The sequence below is a fragment of the Plasmopara halstedii genome, assembly GCF_900000015.1.
Source record: "Plasmopara halstedii genome assembly, contig: Scaffold_292, whole genome shotgun sequence".
NCBI lineage: Eukaryota > Oomycota > Peronosporomycetes > Peronosporales > Peronosporaceae > Plasmopara > Plasmopara halstedii.
Window position 1 is genome coordinate 8191 of NW_020187213.1, and position 16759 is coordinate 24949.

The following is a 16759-nucleotide window of genomic DNA, read 5'->3' on the forward strand; positions in this document are numbered from 1 at the left end:
TTTGACGAGATGGTTGGACTTTTTCAGTTCTTTTGACTTTGTATTGCACCATCGCCGTGGGAAGTTGAACGTTGTTGCTGATGCACTATCGCGAATTCCATCGCCAAAATCTACCAAGTCAATTGCCGTGCATACATGCGACGTTAAGTGTGGTTCGACACGTGGTTCTTTAGACCGTCATTTTGACCAAGTAGAAGAGTTTATGTCTCTAAACGAACGTGACGTTGCTCTTTTGACCAATTCGCCTTATTCGGGGGAGAGAATCTGCGATATAGTCAAGCCAATGGTAAAACAGCGTTATGTTGTTAACCACGCAACGCGAATTTCATTCAGTTCTGTGCGAATGAGTGAAGAAATGAAGAGAAGATTTCAGCAAGGATATCAGTCAGATCCTAAGTTCGCAGAAATACGAGTCAGCGACGAAGTCTTTGTGAAAAAGGACGAATTGATCTTTCTTCGCACTGAAGATCAAGTTTGGAGACTTTGCGTACCAAGTGACGATGAATTACGTACGGATATCATTTCGATGTCACACGACTCCAGCATTGCTGCACATCCTGGTATCAGAAGGACTCAACTAAGTGTTGCTCAGTGGTATTACTGGGAAACGCTCAATGAAAAAAAGAGATCCGTCTTGTGTTTGCAGCATCAAATGGGTGAATATCGTTGATGATGATACTTCAGATTTGATCAAATGTTCTTGTGTCATCGTGCTTGTCGCCGGGTGAACGCGCGCTCAGTCGTTTCCTTCTTCTCGAGCCGCTCATATTCCTTCAGAAGTTTTTCCTTCACCTCAATGAGCGTGACGTCCTTGGAGTTCTCCACGATTGACGAAATCGGCAGCCCCCAAATTAAGACTGGAACCACTACGTGGCTCGTGGATAGCCACAATGAGGCCTGAACAGCTGTGTCACCAGCCAATTAAACGTCACTGGTATATGAGACAAATAACTGGGTCAGGCAGACGTAGCCTTATGATTTGTTTTTATCGTCACAAAATCTGGTCTATCACTGGGCTGAAAATTCTCTTAAAAAAATTTCAGCTATAAACACTTTCCACAATTTGTGAACAAAAACAAAATTTGGTACATACTATTACAGCCAATTAGAAGCCATCTGTATTCGCTAAGGTAACATTTCTGTATTATATCTTGACTTACTTCAAGAGAAATGCGCAAACGACTAGTTTTATGTTGTAATAATGTATGATACACTTTAATCGCATTCTTTTAAAATTTTGTACATCAAAACTGGTATTAAAAGTTTTTATAGTCAATACACATACTAAATACGAATTTCGAGGTCGCACATTAACGTTAAATACTTGATATTTAGTAGATCAGCCATACTGCTGTTGTCAAATATTGGAGTGCCATGGATCTCATTTTCATATTTACAATTATGTCAATTAACCTTTCATCATTGTTCGGTATCATGCCGCTATTGTGCCTTGTGTAAAGGATATCAAAAACTCCCTAAACACGTACCCCCCCCCGCGAATTGTATATATTTTTAGCAAAAAAGTTGTGCTTCGCAGAGCAGAATGAAAAATGGTCGATCAAGTTAAAAGTCTTATAAGTCCACGTGACCTGCTACGAGAGCCTGTTCTAGAGCCCTGACAGATTTGTGAACTCGTTCGCGAACTTTCTTCGACTATCATTCTCTGTAACATGCAATTTGCACTTACATACGACACACAATCTGTAATGTGATGCCGCACAGCTCAGAATTCTCCTTCAACTTGCATCTTCAATCAGTCCACGTAGATTACGAAGCTTAACAAGTAGCGGTGTTGGCTGTATGAAACGGGGCTACATACCCTTGTATGAGAGGGCGGCGTACATAGGTGCAAATTACATAAGTTGGTGAAACCACATAATGGTGACTATGTCGTAATAAAAAGCCATGACTTAGCCAGTAGTAATTCAAATAAATTAGGTTCTACCATATTAATCAGGGATGACAATATTAATCAGGAAATCCTAATTAGACGGCTCTGCCGCAGGTAAAACAATTGAATACAGTCTCAATTTTAGACGGAGGGCGTCTCTTCCTTAGCTGAGGTTCTTAGAACTTTTGGAGGTATTGGATCGCGATCCGCTGCACTCGTACTGGTTCTTGTAAAGATCGTAAGGTCGGTGACCTTTGCTTAGCTTCCTCTGAGCAAAAAAGCAAAGGCAGCCTGCTAAATTTGGGAACACGCGAAGTCAATCAACACCTGGAGCGTTATGTCTGATCCTCTGTGAAAACGGAGAAAACTCCTATTTGCCCCAGGGCATACAGGGCGAGCTTAATATGCTGATGTCCCTGCTTACCCCTGAGGGCGTGCTGCACTTGTTGCACAAGGGCCCGAAGCGATACACGCGCGCCTGGAGGCGTTTTTAAAAATGCTCTGTTAGAGCACCTACAGCAGAAGCTGTCAGCGTCGACTGCGTCCATGGGATAGAGAGAGTCTCCTGCTCTGGATAAAAGAGGCCGAGTTGGCTATGGCATACGCCATGATTTAAAATGAGCAACAGCGCATGGCTCTAACTATCTCCAAGCTCGAGGGCCGGGCGCGAAAAATCTGTAACGTGCGGTGATTCGATTGAAGCGGCATTTCCCTACTAGAAGGAGCTGAAGTGTCAGCTTTTGCGAGTTTTCTCGCCGCTTGATAGGACATATCGCGTGTGATCGCGTTTCCTTGCCTCCCGACAGGACAAGAAGGAGTTGGTGAACTTTGTCCAAACGTTGAGAGCTCTCGTTGATGAGATGGCAGCCGATCATCTCCAGGGGCGGTCGCGGTGACCGTATTTATGGAGGGCCTTCGCACTGGTGTGGCCAGAATGGAAGTCTTCCGTGTGCATCCGTCTCGTTTTCAAAAAAAATTGAATGTGGCCTTGGATGCCGAATTAACTTAGGGCCGGCACGACTTAGTTGGAATGAATACTCTAGCGGCTCGTCGAGCGGGCTTGAGTCGATAGATCTCAGCTATGCTGAGGACGAGGAGGCAGAGCTCTGAGCGTTCAGACACCAGACGATGTTTGGTCTGAGGAGACACCCGTCACCTCAAGATTGATTATCCCCTGCGCGAGGCGCGTCAAGGTTCATCGAACCGATCTTCCGCTTCTAGTCAGTTTGGTTTGTCGCGGGGAAATGAGAAATCCCAGTAGGCGCGGGTTGTCCTACTGGAGAAGAACTGGGTTTTGTTGGGCCTCAAAGAGGTAGAGGGTAGCTAGGTCAGGCCCTGAAGAGCTCCGTGCTCTTGAAAACGGAATGTGTGTGCAAGACGGGCCTGGTAGTCGTAAAAGCGACCGTGATGGGCTTTGACAAGCCATCAAAAATCCTTATCGATTCTGGTGCGTCGAGAATTATGCTCGACGCTCTACGATCGAAGGAAGTCAGCTGTATGCTGAGGCGCTGTAAGCGCGGTCGAGTGACACCGTTATTGTTCGCTTAGCGACGGGGACTTGTGTCACTTACCGAGGGTCCCTGTAGATCTCGGTGACAGATTTTTTTACTTTGACTGCGTGAAATGCTGCTTAGTCGTAGACTTGGACCCAATGCATGGCCTTATCCGTGGTATGGCATGCCATGAGCCATGGATTGATGGTGGGCGCCACGCACACGTCTCCTGGTGGAGCTTTGGTTAGTCATGAACCCACCGTTGCTAGGAAGCAGAAGCGCTATTCGCGCGGGCAATGGACCGGAACGGTCAATGTGCTAAGTACCGGAGCATCCGATTTGTCGAATACCGAAGGTGTATTAAGCAAGAGTCCTGAGCATGGCTCGCGGGCTGAACGTAGAAAGGCGTGTAATCCACTGAGCACCGCTCAAGAAACAAAGCAGCTGCTGTATGCCGAGAGTGGCATTGTCGAACGAGGTCCGAGGCATCGAGGGCAAAGCACTTCTGATACGCGTGGAGTGGCACGTTACTCACTGGACGAAGATTGCGGAGCTAGCAGCTCTTCGTCGGGTGTTATTAATAACATCAAGGCTACAATAGAGCAGGAAATGGGACATTAGACGACGCCGAGTGTGAGTTTCCACTGGGCTCCATCATGGTATATGTTTGTGTTGTATGTGAGTCCTGCGGAAATTCTTTTTGCAGTGGGCGATATCATTTAGTCGATAGTGTAAGAGTTGAATCGTTCATGTACCAAAGTATATACTGCACTGTTGTGCATAAACAAAACGCATTTTTTTTGTAAAATATGTCCAAGATGAAGCATTATACAGCTGAATGAAAAATGCTTAACATTTTTTGGTCATTGTGAGTGTTTACATACTGAAGTATGATCTTATACTAATGACGGAATTGCTGGATTGATAGCTCATGGGATGTCAGCAGCACATTAAACAATGATTTTTTTTGGTAAAGTAGAATGTGATTATTCAGTTTAAAAATATTTAATTGCAAGCGTTTGTCACACTCAAAGCAAGAAAGCAATCCAGGCACTAGTCATGCTAGTTCTCCTATATGGAGCCAACCCTGTGCGCTTGTTAAAGTGGACTGCTTGGGTAAAATTCTTCTCTTTGCATAGGAAGGCGTTGACCAGCTATGATAATGCGGTGATTCAATCACTACTGGGCGTCGGTGAAAGTACAAATAATTTTTGGCGTTGTTCTAGAGCTGCTAGCCGTTCGGACCTTTGATGACAGAAACGGAAGAACCCCAATTTTCGGATAAATAAGTTGAGATGACCATACATTTGATCATGCTCCAAACGGAGCACAGCACGACGCATCTACCGTCGTCAAGCTCCCAGGTCGCGCATAAAAATGGGCATTAACTTGCTGTATTATGATCAAAAAGTCATTCAGTGATACATGTCGTGGCCTTGGCATCGCCGGATCAGACGTATCGACTACGTTACAAGTTCGTGTACTCCACGACGGGAGTATAAAACTAGCAAACAATGTTCAAGTGCGGGTTATTCACATCGCTCTCAAAGAGGCAAACCAATAATTTATGGCGGTAGAACTTACCATCTTCATGAGAATCTTACGAAACATGTGGATCCTGCGCGACCAATCCAATTTAAGCTAGAAAAACAAGATGCTGTATTCGAGATGAGTATTTCTCCTGCGCCACAAGGGCTGATTTAAGATCGAAAGGTAAAATTCATCAGATATAGCCAGAGTTGGTAGACCGTAGCCATGCTGAGAAATTTTTGCAGCAGCTCCACAGTAATAGCAGATGCCAAATCTATAGAATTACGAGATATCTGCGCCTTGCTTGCTCCTTTTGTTCGTGGCTAAAACAATACGAAAAATGTGCTTCTTTCGCAAAATCGTTCAGTAGACCCTAGTAAGAAAACATCAAATCTAAACAGGCACGAAGTTCCCTATCGGTAAGCTGAGTTTTATTAAATCTCGTTGAGTTGGGACTTTTTGCATACGATTATTGGTGGTTATCTTGAGTGTTTGCTAAGAAGATGACAAAAAAACGAAGTGAATATATTTAGGTCCTTTATTTGCTAACTCCGATTTAAATTTAAGCACTGACTCTCTCGATCCTTCCAGAAGCTTCTTAGTGTAATCTTATTTATCTAGACGAATGAACGAATATCATTATGTCCGGAATCAGCATCCATGTTCATGATAGTAATTGTAAACATGACCTTAATCCTTGTGACGTCATCCACATGCATTCAGCGCAGTAAACTTTTCACTCCTACTCAATGCTAATGTTGATTGTGTTGCTGACCTGGTCTTGATGCCTGCTGCCCCTCGCAGAAACTCGAGCATCTTGGTCCCAAATTCCTTGGTGCGCAATCTACAAGCTGACGCTTTGTATCGATGTAGCCAATCTTGAGTAATCCAGGCTGAACGCTCTCCCGAATAAAGTGATGTTTAATGTCCACGTGCTTTGTACGAGCGTGGTAGCCCGCATCGTTTGCCAAAGCTACTGCACTTTGATTGTCTTCCCATATTTGCGTGCTTCCCATTTGCTCTTGACCCATGTCCTTGAGCCTTGCGTGCATCCAAAGTACTTCTTATGTGCACAAGCTTAGTGCCATATACTCTGCTTCTGCGGAACTTAGTGCGACGGTTTTCGGATACATGGATTTGAACACAACCGAGCTTATCAAATATTGATCGACACACCTGAGACAGACCGTCTGTCGTCGATGTATCTACCCCAGTCTGCATCCGAAAAAGCTTCAACAATTTCCAAGTCCTCCTTGGTAAATGAACCCGGGATTACGTGTCGAATTTAAGTAGTACGCGTATTGCGGCGTTCCAGTGTTGTAATCCGGAATTCTCGGGAAATGGAGACAGTTGTGTAACGATATATGCGATGTCCTGCCGAGTGCAAGTTGTAATGTATAGCAGACATTCAATCAGTGAGAGGTATGGTCTTGACCATCTCTGAACGCTCAGCTTCTGTACTTGGTGACTGTGTCGCTGACAGCTTGAGACCAGATGTACACGGATTGTCGACGTCCATGGCCTTTTTTGTCCAAATCGCTCAGGCACGTCGATAATGTACCGTGTCTGCATGGCCATTAGTGTGAAAGCTGACCTGTCGTGGTCGATCTCTATATGCAAGATGAATTTCGCCATATCGAGATCCTTTATCTTAAAAGCACTTTGAGCGTCCCCTTGACTTAAGAACCTCACTGCTCGTCTTGGCTGCAATGATCATAGCATCGACATACGTGCACAAATTTTTTTTTTCCTTTTTTGGCGTAGACGCATTGATCCGCTCCACAACTTTTGCGACTATTCTTCTTGGAGACGTGCTCGATCGTCTTGTTCCAAGCATTTGAGTCCATACATAGCTTTGTTCAGCTGAAAGGCGAACTCTTAAGCTCTTTTAACACGTATCGGAGCCACCATGTAGACACGATCTGAATGCACACTGTTGATAAAGGCGGTGTCGACGTTCACCTTCACCATTTTGTAGCCTAAAACCGCATACACTGCAAGTTAAACTCAAATTGAGTTCATGTTGGTCACTTAAGAGTAATTCTCGGAGAAAATCACGCCAAATTTCTGCTTATCCCTTCTGGTCACACTTTTTAGCAAACGTCCAACATTCAATCGTACGTCCAGCTGACTCTCGTAGAACGAGTGTCCATGTTCTTTTCTGGCGATGCGATTATAATTTGGCGTCCAAGCTTGTCGTCAATGTTCTGCCTCGTCACTAGACATTGCCCTGCGCATACGTGGTAGGCCTGTTCAATTCTTCACCAGCACTTACAGCGAAAGCGACAACAGCATTAGCTATAAGGCCGTCATCATCAGTCCTTGCACGCTTTTGGAGATGGTGGTTCTTCTCTTCCTCTAAGCTTTTTTCGGCATCTGATCTGTTCTCCAATATCATCATTGGTTCGCATGTACGCCTTGAGAGTTCCACTTGCGGTTGGAATAATAGTCGATCTTTCTGTGCATCCAATGTATGAATTTTGTACTCTGTCAGTTCAGAGTGTACTGAGGCCGGTTATCGATGTACCTCGACCCTTGATTCATCTTTTTGGACTCCTCCTCTCTCATTGGATCATCTGGAATTTCTCCTTCTTCACACTCTATAGGCTCATCTTGATCTTTTGGTGTTTTGTCGGCCCGAACACTGCGCTTTCGTCGCTTTTCTGGGTTATGTGCATCACTTTTACTTGTTTGGGTGGGTGCGGCTCTAAATGCCGCCCACTTCGCGCCTGTCCAGCTTAACCGACCGTGATACTGATATCTTGTATTTCTCCAGACTGTAAACTCGGTATTCCTTGGTGTCTTCGGCAAAACCTTAAAACTTTTGGCTTCGAGTTTCGTCCTCTTCACTTGATCAATGTGAGCATATTCATGAGATCCAAACAACCTTAAGTGATCCATCCAAGTCTCATCGTGAATCTCAGCTCGTTTGTGTGCACTGTATCAAAAGAGCGACTGATGAGGTACACCGCAGTAATTACTGTCTCTGCCTGCCAACATGTCGGAACACACTTGTAGTGTATCATGCTCCGTGCCTTCTTTATAATTTTGCGGTTCATTCGTTCTGCAATCCCGTTTTGTTGGGGACTGTATGGTACTGTACGCTGATGCATGAAGCCGTTCCGCTGACATAACTCCGTAACTGTCTTGTTGACAAACTCCGTTCCGTTGTCCGAACGCAGGCACTTGATACAGGGCCCCCATTGATTTTCATGCAATGCTTTGAACATCTTGGTCTTGTCGGCAACTCTACCCCTCTTCACCAGAAAGTAAACCACCACATATCGTGAATAATCATCCACAAAAGTCAAAATGTACTTGGCACCTCCTTCCGAAAGTTTTTTCTATGGGTCCCATCACGTCGGTGTGAACGTGACATGCGTCCGGGAAAGGCTTCAATCATCTGCTTGCCATCATGCATCCACCGCACAAGAGGACATTTTCGACGTTCAAAATCAAATCTTTCGGGAATCGACTTATCGCTGCGGATTAACAGGCATGAGTCAGCACGGCATTGAAAATCGCCTCACTTGCCAAATACATCTTGAAGTGGCTAAATCAGATAGCAGCATCGTTTGTGCAATTGATTTACCAATACATCTTAAACGTTGGGCCTATGAATGGTTGCTTTTGAACAAGCTTTGTCGAGATCACAGCTTCTATGTCATACTACATGTGATATTCGTACTAGCCGCATATTAACAAATTATAGTATGTTTTAGAATACTTAATCGCAATCGTGCAGTATTTAATATATCAAATACTGTACCATCCGAACGCCGAACAAAATCTCATAAATGTGTCTTAACCCTGATCACGGTTCACTTATCAGCTTCAGATGAGGCAATTGTTTTGGCATCACTATACGATGTATCTGCATCTAATAGTGCAAGCTTGTCACCATCATCTTTCCGTGGTCGCTTTGGCTTTGGCGCACGTAATCTGTCTTGACTATCACCCAACGTAAGGAGTGGGTGCTCAGAAGCAACCACAATCATTCTAACAAGTGTTTGATATGTGGTAGATCTATTGCATATAATTGTTGTTCTTTGCCAAGTAAGGAACCTGAATTAAATGCGGGTCTCGCGACATATCTTTATTTTCTCGAATACTATGTGGTTGCCCTCAGCTCTGAACGAAGGTTCAAATTGACCGCAATGGTCGAAATGCTTGAGTGAATGCAGCTTAGATAGATGCAAGTGCTTCTGCAGGATTGAGGTGATGAATAGATAAAGCCTGCTGTCGATTCAAAGAGATTGATGCGCTCATTGGCATTTCAGTTGTGTGAAACTTCAACTGAAATGAAGCATTCGCAAGAATTGCATCTTGTGGGTTGGTTATATTAACATTTGCTCTTGTAATTGATGTGTACGCAATAGACACAGGGGGAGCAGCTGTTGTTTCGCCGACATCAATCTAATTCCGTGGTTATGGTGAAATCCTGTAGGTTTACACCTGCTTTGTACAACTAACTTGGACGACCTAGACACCTTCAAAGCACAATTTGTTTCTCTTATTTGAATCCCAACATGTTTTTTATCCTGGCGCACACTTAGTTTAAAAAGAGTAATGAGATGTAAAATTTCATATTGATCGACGATTTAATGTAATCTACGCGATCCAAAGTTGTTTCGGATCGTGTTTGATATTCAGAACAGTGAAAAATTAGAACTTGTCGTATTAAATAGCTGGTCAATATTTTGCACGACAGTCAGGAGTGCCTCACTTCACGCAATATTAATAGCCCAGCATTGACAAAGTTGCATTAAGTTACTTCTATCTGCAAGACCATTTTGCTGCGGTGAAATGATTACTTACCATATCTTCACTTACTTCAAATGATATGACCACATGACAACATGTGCTTGAATCGTTTGTCAAGTAAAGCAGCTGAGTTTCATAATACTGACCGTGGCTTTGCGAGTCGGAAGAATCGTCGAAAAACAATGAAGGGCCAAGCGGGTTCCAGGAGAATGTTTCTTGTGTAAACAATTTAGTCACAAGAAGTCGCCGTGCCCTCAACGGAAGAGCAGAAGTCACAACGAGTTTATATTCTCAGCAATAAGTGGGACCGTATATGGGAAACTATATGGCTTCTGGATAGTGTAGCAAGTTCTCATATGAGTGGAGATCACCAAGCTTTCTTACAGTGGACAGAGTCAAGGAGTGCAGCGAGTTAGTAAAAAATCAGTATGGGAGAAGGGTGAAGTGCATTCGGAGCGACAATGGTGGATAAAATCGGAGTTGGTGATCCAATTCGTTTTGCGCACGATCAAGTATTGTACATCAGATCAAAGTACCGTATTCGCCCCAGCAAACAGGCTCGCCGAACGGCACTAACGGAAATGGCACGCTCGATGCTTCACGCGAAACATGTTAACGTCAGTGGTAAATAGGAGCAATGATGACAGCTATGCATATCAACAACAGGATCCTGAACTCCGCTCGGCCTCGCAAGCGTTGATAGGAGTAAAGCCTACACTGAAGTATCTTCGGATTTTTGGGTCTCGTGGATTCGCACATGTCGAGGTCCAAACTGGATGCAAAGGCTTACCGATATTTGTTTCTTGTGTACGCTGACGGATCAAAGTCCTCTCGAGTTTGCGACTACGATGCTAAGCGCCTTGTCAGAAATTGTACCATTGAACTGAACGAGCAAGTGCCATCCATGTTCGTGAATGTGGATCTTTGCTAAATTAAATTTTATTAAGTAAAGCGACCGGAGAAGGGTTTGATGAAGGGTAAGCATCACCAAATGTTCAGTTAAAGACTGCGTGAAGAACGTGTAGATGGAAGCCATTACTGGTGATGATGGAGGTGAACCCACCGGGACCGAAAGGGACACTTATTCTGAGCGAACTGCAATCTTGGTGCCGGAACGGGTGAGTCAAGACGCTACTTACCGTACTCAAAGTAAACTCTTGACCAGAGATAGCGATATTCGACGTAGAACGCCTACCTACTCTTCCAACTATATTCCACCGCAACATAGCGTGCATGTGAAATATCCGTCTGCCATGGATTTGACAAATATTCAGCGTGTATCGAACTCACCAGGTGCAATTGTGGCAGCACAGCAATTGTGTGGTGATGATCTTCTCGTATTTCGTGCGTTTGAAGTGGCTCATTTACGCCCCACTACGAATGCTACCAAGTTCGGACAATGTGAGCACTGAAGGTAGGTGTGAAGGCTCACCAATGGCTCAGATTCAAACGACGACGCACAAGTGGATTTCCAGGTCGTACTTCTGACAAAGGTGGCGATAATAGCAAACACGATAGTAAGTGATCACGTTGGGGCAGCTACGAAATTGCTCTATCCGCAATGGAAGTGCCTCGTAGCTATCAGAAGGCAAGGGCCTCACCAGAAGCGAAAAGCTGGAAGGAAGCTATTCGCCGAGAAATCCGGTCACACGCCCGATTCTTTCATGGGATCTACTGATGCGACCGCGAGAAGCCAAGATTATCGGCTACAATCGGGTATTTACTTTCGACCATGACGAGAATGGCAATGGGACGCGTTGCAGAGCAACGCTTGTTACACTTGGATACCCTCAGTCTTAAGGTGTCGACTACACTCACAGATACTCCCCTGTAACGAATATGAACACTATACGTGTATTTCAAGCGGTGTGCTACCAATGTCAGCTTTTAATTTGCCAATTTGACATTGATACCGCCTTCTTAATGGCGATTCCGACGAATATATGTAGGCACAGTCGAACTGAAGAAAATCTTGTGATCAAGCAAACCCACAGCCCATTTTATCACTACTGGAACGAGTTAGACAATTAGTTGCGAACAGTGTCCAAAATTCGATGTCCATTTGGCCACTGATGATACTCTTGTTCACTTTGACTCTGAGAACAAGTATCGTGATTTGATTGGATCGATGTTGTATATTGCAAATGCCACACGTTCCGACATTAGTACTGCGTTGTCGGTACTATCCCAGTATCTTTATGATCCTTGTGGAATGATTTGGCGTGCAGCAATGAGGGTCCTGCGATACTGGGAAGAAACTTCTGCAATTGTAATCCGATTCGTGAAGAGCAGTGAGCAGCCAAGTGGATTGAAGACCTCAAGCGATGCTAATTGGGGAGGAGATCAAGCTATGCGCCGTTCGACTTCTGGTTTTCTGGTATTGAATGTGATGCTCCACTTGTGTACAAGAGCATGAGGCAAGCAATCGTTGCGCTTTCCTCGGCGAAAGCTGAATATGTGGCACTTGCGATGACAACCCAAGAGCTTGTATGGCGACGTTTTCCCTTAGCGAAATGGGTGATAAGATCGACGGGGCTACTGCAATTAGAGTCAGCAATCAGCTGGCTCACATATACTGGATTTAAATAGTCGATTTAGTGATATTGACAGCGTATTTGTGCAGCTTGGTGCGTATACGACTGTGCAGACAAAACAGACACGATTCAAAAATGCAGTTATCCTACCAACATTTCCAGTGTCTGCTAATCAAGAAACTAGGTTGCGACGGCGTTACATCAGGACGTTCACGGTCGTAGAAACAGATAATGTGAGTTATACTTTGAATATTCTTTTGAGAATGCGAACATGTCCAGTAGTCTATTCAGGTTACTTACTACACATACCACGACCTCGTTCTTGCCAGCTAGTTAGAGTTATTTTGCAGGCGAATCAAAATCTCTACTTTTTCCTGTAGATGAACTTTCCTGTGCTTTAAGACAGCGACGTTGTAAGGTGCATCACCAGGCAGTACAACGATTAAGATCAACGATTAAATCCGAGATTTGGTTCGTGCGTCACAGCGCACTTACCTCTCGTGAGAGGCGTCCGACCTTGCAAAAATATGAAACCCAGGTCGGTAGCTATCACAGCTGTCTCATGAAGACGAGAAGACGGAACTGGGTGTCACCTTGACGTCTACGACATGCTTTGAACTTTTCAATCATTCATGAGTAGACGCTCTACTTTCCTGAAGCTGAAGAGCAATGCATTGAAACGAATGGGGTGGTGGGTTCTGCTCACCCAATTTGCTAGCCGAATCTCAGACTTGGTGACGCTTTTGCCAGCTTTTGGCACCCAAACATTCCTGATGAAAAGCTCAAAATATTTCTACCGCTGCTGCTCTAAGAAAGATAGTACTTTTGAGAAATTATTACCTTTTTTAAAGTCAAAAATTACTTGTCGTCGAATCCAAACACTCAAGAAGCTGTCATTGTCGTCCCGACGACTATACGTAAAGTGAATGAACTGCTACAAAACAATAAACCGAGTTCAAGCCAGTTGAAGCAGCTATCCAAACACGTAGAGAATCTTTTCGAGTTAAATGATGTAGAAGCGAAATCATTTCTCGATGAGAAGAAGTTCACTGATTTGCTTATACACCCTGCAACAAGCACGATAACACAAGAACATTTGATCAAATCTGAAGTATCACCATCAATGATATTTACCCGTTTAATGCGGCAAACACAAGACGGATCTCTTGAAGAATTTTTCCACCTCGAGCTACACATTCCATTACTATCTTACGTCGTCAAACTTATTGACAAGCAAACTGGAGTTGCGGAGGAAATTGTTCGACTCTTCACGGCAAATCGCAACGGAGGTAATTTGATAACATGGCTTGGAAAAATTGATGACAATTCAGATCAGACAATCGAATCTTTCATGAAAAGTTTATTAGAATCGGTCGAGACTAGCAAGCTAGCATATCGTCTACTATCAATGCGATATACAGACTTTAATTCTGTTTACGAAATTCTTCGTGGATCCGATAGCTATTATGACTTGCTAATGGGTGGCAGTCACTGGTTAAATTACGCTGCATACATTTGTTTCAACTTCATTGAGCACGAAGCGAAGAGTTTTTCTGTGGTGCCTAATGTACTTAATCTCATGCGTAAGCGATGGATAATCGAGGAAACTGTGCTAAAAAATTCCCTTTCGACAAAAAGAGCTATGTTGACTGCGACCATCGATATTCCGAATTTCTATTTCGAAGGATTTTCTCGGTTGGACTTTACTGAGGATCAAGTGCGTCTGCTCAAAGCTGCGTTGCAGTATGCTGATCAAACAATTTTGGTTAGAGAAGCCTTGAAAGCAAACAGGCAGGTTTCTTCTTTTGCCAATAAACTAGGCAAGAAGACAGTGGAGGACACATTCAAGTTGATGCTGAAAAACGAGGAACTCGTGCAAGAGCTTCAAGCGGTGCTCCTTGACAATGAAGCAGTGCAATTGCTTAAAAAAATTATGAAAGAGGTAAATGGTGTTGAAGCCTTTTTGTTGCGTTTACCAAAACGTGGTGCAGGGATAACGCCGAAGGAATTTGAAGTTATGACTAAGCTTGAAGGGTTGATCAGAGATGAGGATACATTCAGTGTGCTCAAAACGGCTATGAAGCATGCTGATAGTCTAACGATGTTTAAAGATGCTTTGGCATCAGAAGGACGGCTAAAATTAGTTGAAGACATGTTAAGCAGTACGGAATTGGATTCCGCGACGATATTAAAAGGGATTCTCGACGAAGAGAATAAAGTGCAATTACTCAAAGAGGCAGTGAAGGATGATACGCGCTTGAAGTTATTTAGATCGGCGTTGGAGGACAAGAAAGGTGTCAAGAAATTCAAATCGGCGTTGGAGGACAAAGGTGTCAGGAAATTCAGATCGGCGCTGAAGTATAAGAAACTGAAGGGTGAACTCGATGCGGTATTAAAGGACATGAATCAAGTGTTTTTTCTCAGAGTGGCTGTTAAAGATCAAACACGTGCAAATTTGTTTCGAGCAGCATTGGAGGATAAGGAACATATGGAAGAATTCTTAAACGTATTGAACGAACAGAAATTGGCAAATGTGTTTAGACCGATGCTCAATGAAAAGTATCAGTTGGAATGGCTTGAAAAGGCTGTTAGTACTGAAACAGTTGGAGAGTTTACAAGGAGAATGGATAAAAGAGATCAATGGATGCTGATAGATGAGATTATAAAGTATCTCGACTCAATTATCGAAGAAAAAGTTAACAGAAAAGTTAAACCTTAGCATCAATTAATGACATTGTCTAATCAATTCTCATCTTCTATTGACAGTATTCGTTGTGCTAGTATTATATAAAATTTCTTTTGCTTTCTAAATCGTTTTTAAATTGGTTTGTGTGCAAGTTAAATTTAAAGTTTTGTAAATTTAATGGGAAATTCCAAATATAATTTTTTTTGTGTGTATTTATGTCTATCACTGCCACATCAACTTACTCTGCCGTGATAAGTCAGTAAACCATTGAATGGACGAAAGACGTAAGTACTGGCTAGGTATTCCACGGTGAATCTAACACCGCATACTTAAGCTTTGTTCTTAGTGAACTTGAATCCCCACTTTATGATTGTGAAGCCACCACACGTTAACAAGGCCAATTGGCATACAGCCGCAACATCGTTTTTGAGCAAAACTCTTAATCGCCATTAATGCTTGATGGTCCTAGCATAAAAACACAAGCATCTTGGCTCCAAGTGCCTACATCAGCAAACCTTCAACCTGTCGCTTCGTATTGATCTTTTAAATTCTCCTTCTTGCACATTCACGCGTATGACGTGGTGCCTTATGCCCAACTCGTTTGTTTGAATGATTTTCTGAGCTCTTCCTTGGCCTTATTGATTTCCTGATTTTTATTGTTCAAACGATCATGTCACCCACATAAAGGCGTAATTAAGTGAACGTTCCAGCGATTGCATAAACGCATTGCCCCCAAAACTCTTAATGCCATTTTACACAAAGCCACTATATTTTTCGAGCGCTTACTGTGTGTTTTAACTTGTAGTTAGCCCTTTTAATTGACATACGTATTTCTGAGCATCGTCGACACCCACGGAGCATCCATAGCAACGTTGTATTTCAGCACACTGTTGAGTAAAACGCGATTGACCTCAAGTTATTCCGGTTAATAGCCGCGTAGAATACACAGCAAAAATCGTATAAATTAATTACGTGTTGGCGATCTGATACAAGTCTCCAATAAATTGATTCCGTACGTTTGTTTAAAACCCTTCGTTACGCGTCATGCCTTGAACCCCCACAACAGTGCCATTTCAATCACACTTTTTGGCAAATAGCCATCGTGACCCAAATGCGCGATTGATCTTCTCTCTTGGCTTTGAAATCCATATTTGGATATGCTCATGAATGCGAAGCTTGGCTTGAGTAACTCAACGCCGCTTTACTGCAACGTCGCTTGCCATTACCTGAGCATATCCAGTTGGAAAGTCCGTATAATCTTCACTTGTTTCATCAGGTATGCGAAAACAGCAGTTCGTATTTGTCAATCCTAGCACATTCGACGCCGGCGGACCGCCACTTTCATCAGTTACCTCTGCAGCATCTGAGCCGTTTTGTAGTACATGCATCAGCTCATCCTTCATCTTTTTTGCTCTACATCAGGCCGAGAAACTAAATGATCTGCTTGACGCGTATGAAGTGATAAGCAACGTTATGCTTGCTCCAAGAACCAGTCGGAGACGTCGAAAGAGGCGACACATGTTCTGAAGCGGGTGAATACATATATCATGCGTCCAATGCGGACTCCGTTGAGGAGAGGTGCAAAATATGTCCTCGCTTTTGGGATGTTTTCCAAGTTATGTTGCAATTATTGACCAAAAGCAAGAGTGAAGTAGCTCGGAAATTAAAGGAATTCAAGAAATTTCGTGAAAATCAATGGGGTTTTCGTCTCACATACATGAGATCCGGCGACGAAACAGATATCGTGAACAAACTGATGGTAGACATGTCATCAGACCGGCACATTTCACAAAACTTTCGTTTCATCTAGCCCTCAGCAAAATGTGATGGCAGAGCGCGTTAAATACGACTGTCATGGATA

At 43.5% G+C, this 16759-nt stretch overlaps 4 protein-coding genes across 4 annotated transcripts; all 4 read left to right on the forward strand.

Moving 5' to 3' along the window:
* Positions 1 to 4783: 4783 nt before the first annotated feature.
* Positions 4784 to 5088, forward strand: PHALS_05830 (uncharacterized protein; the record flags this gene model as incomplete). Its single annotated transcript, XM_024723135.1, has 2 exons — positions 4784 to 4906; positions 4981 to 5088. The coding sequence occupies 2 exons, from the start codon at positions 4784 to 4786 to the stop codon at positions 5086 to 5088; spliced, it is 231 nt and encodes a 76-aa protein (XP_024574143.1).
* A 3694-nt stretch (positions 5089 to 8782) lies between these two features.
* Positions 8783 to 9092, forward strand: PHALS_05831 (uncharacterized protein; the record flags this gene model as incomplete). Its single annotated transcript, XM_024723138.1, has 2 exons — positions 8783 to 8877; positions 8939 to 9092. 2 exons carry the CDS (start codon positions 8783 to 8785, stop codon positions 9090 to 9092), a joined length of 249 nt encoding a protein of 82 aa, XP_024574144.1.
* A 1611-nt stretch (positions 9093 to 10703) lies between these two features.
* On the forward strand, positions 10704 to 11090 carry PHALS_05832 (uncharacterized protein; the record flags this gene model as incomplete). Its single annotated transcript, XM_024723139.1, has 1 exon — positions 10704 to 11090. The coding sequence occupies one exon, from the start codon at positions 10704 to 10706 to the stop codon at positions 11088 to 11090; it is 387 nt and encodes a 128-aa protein (XP_024574145.1).
* Positions 11091 to 13353: 2263 nt separating this feature from the next.
* PHALS_05833 (uncharacterized protein) lies at positions 13354 to 14931 on the forward strand (the record flags this gene model as incomplete). Its single annotated transcript, XM_024723140.1, has 1 exon — positions 13354 to 14931. The coding sequence occupies one exon, from the start codon at positions 13354 to 13356 to the stop codon at positions 14929 to 14931; it is 1578 nt and encodes a 525-aa protein (XP_024574146.1).
* Positions 14932 to 16759: the final 1828 nt, after the last annotated feature.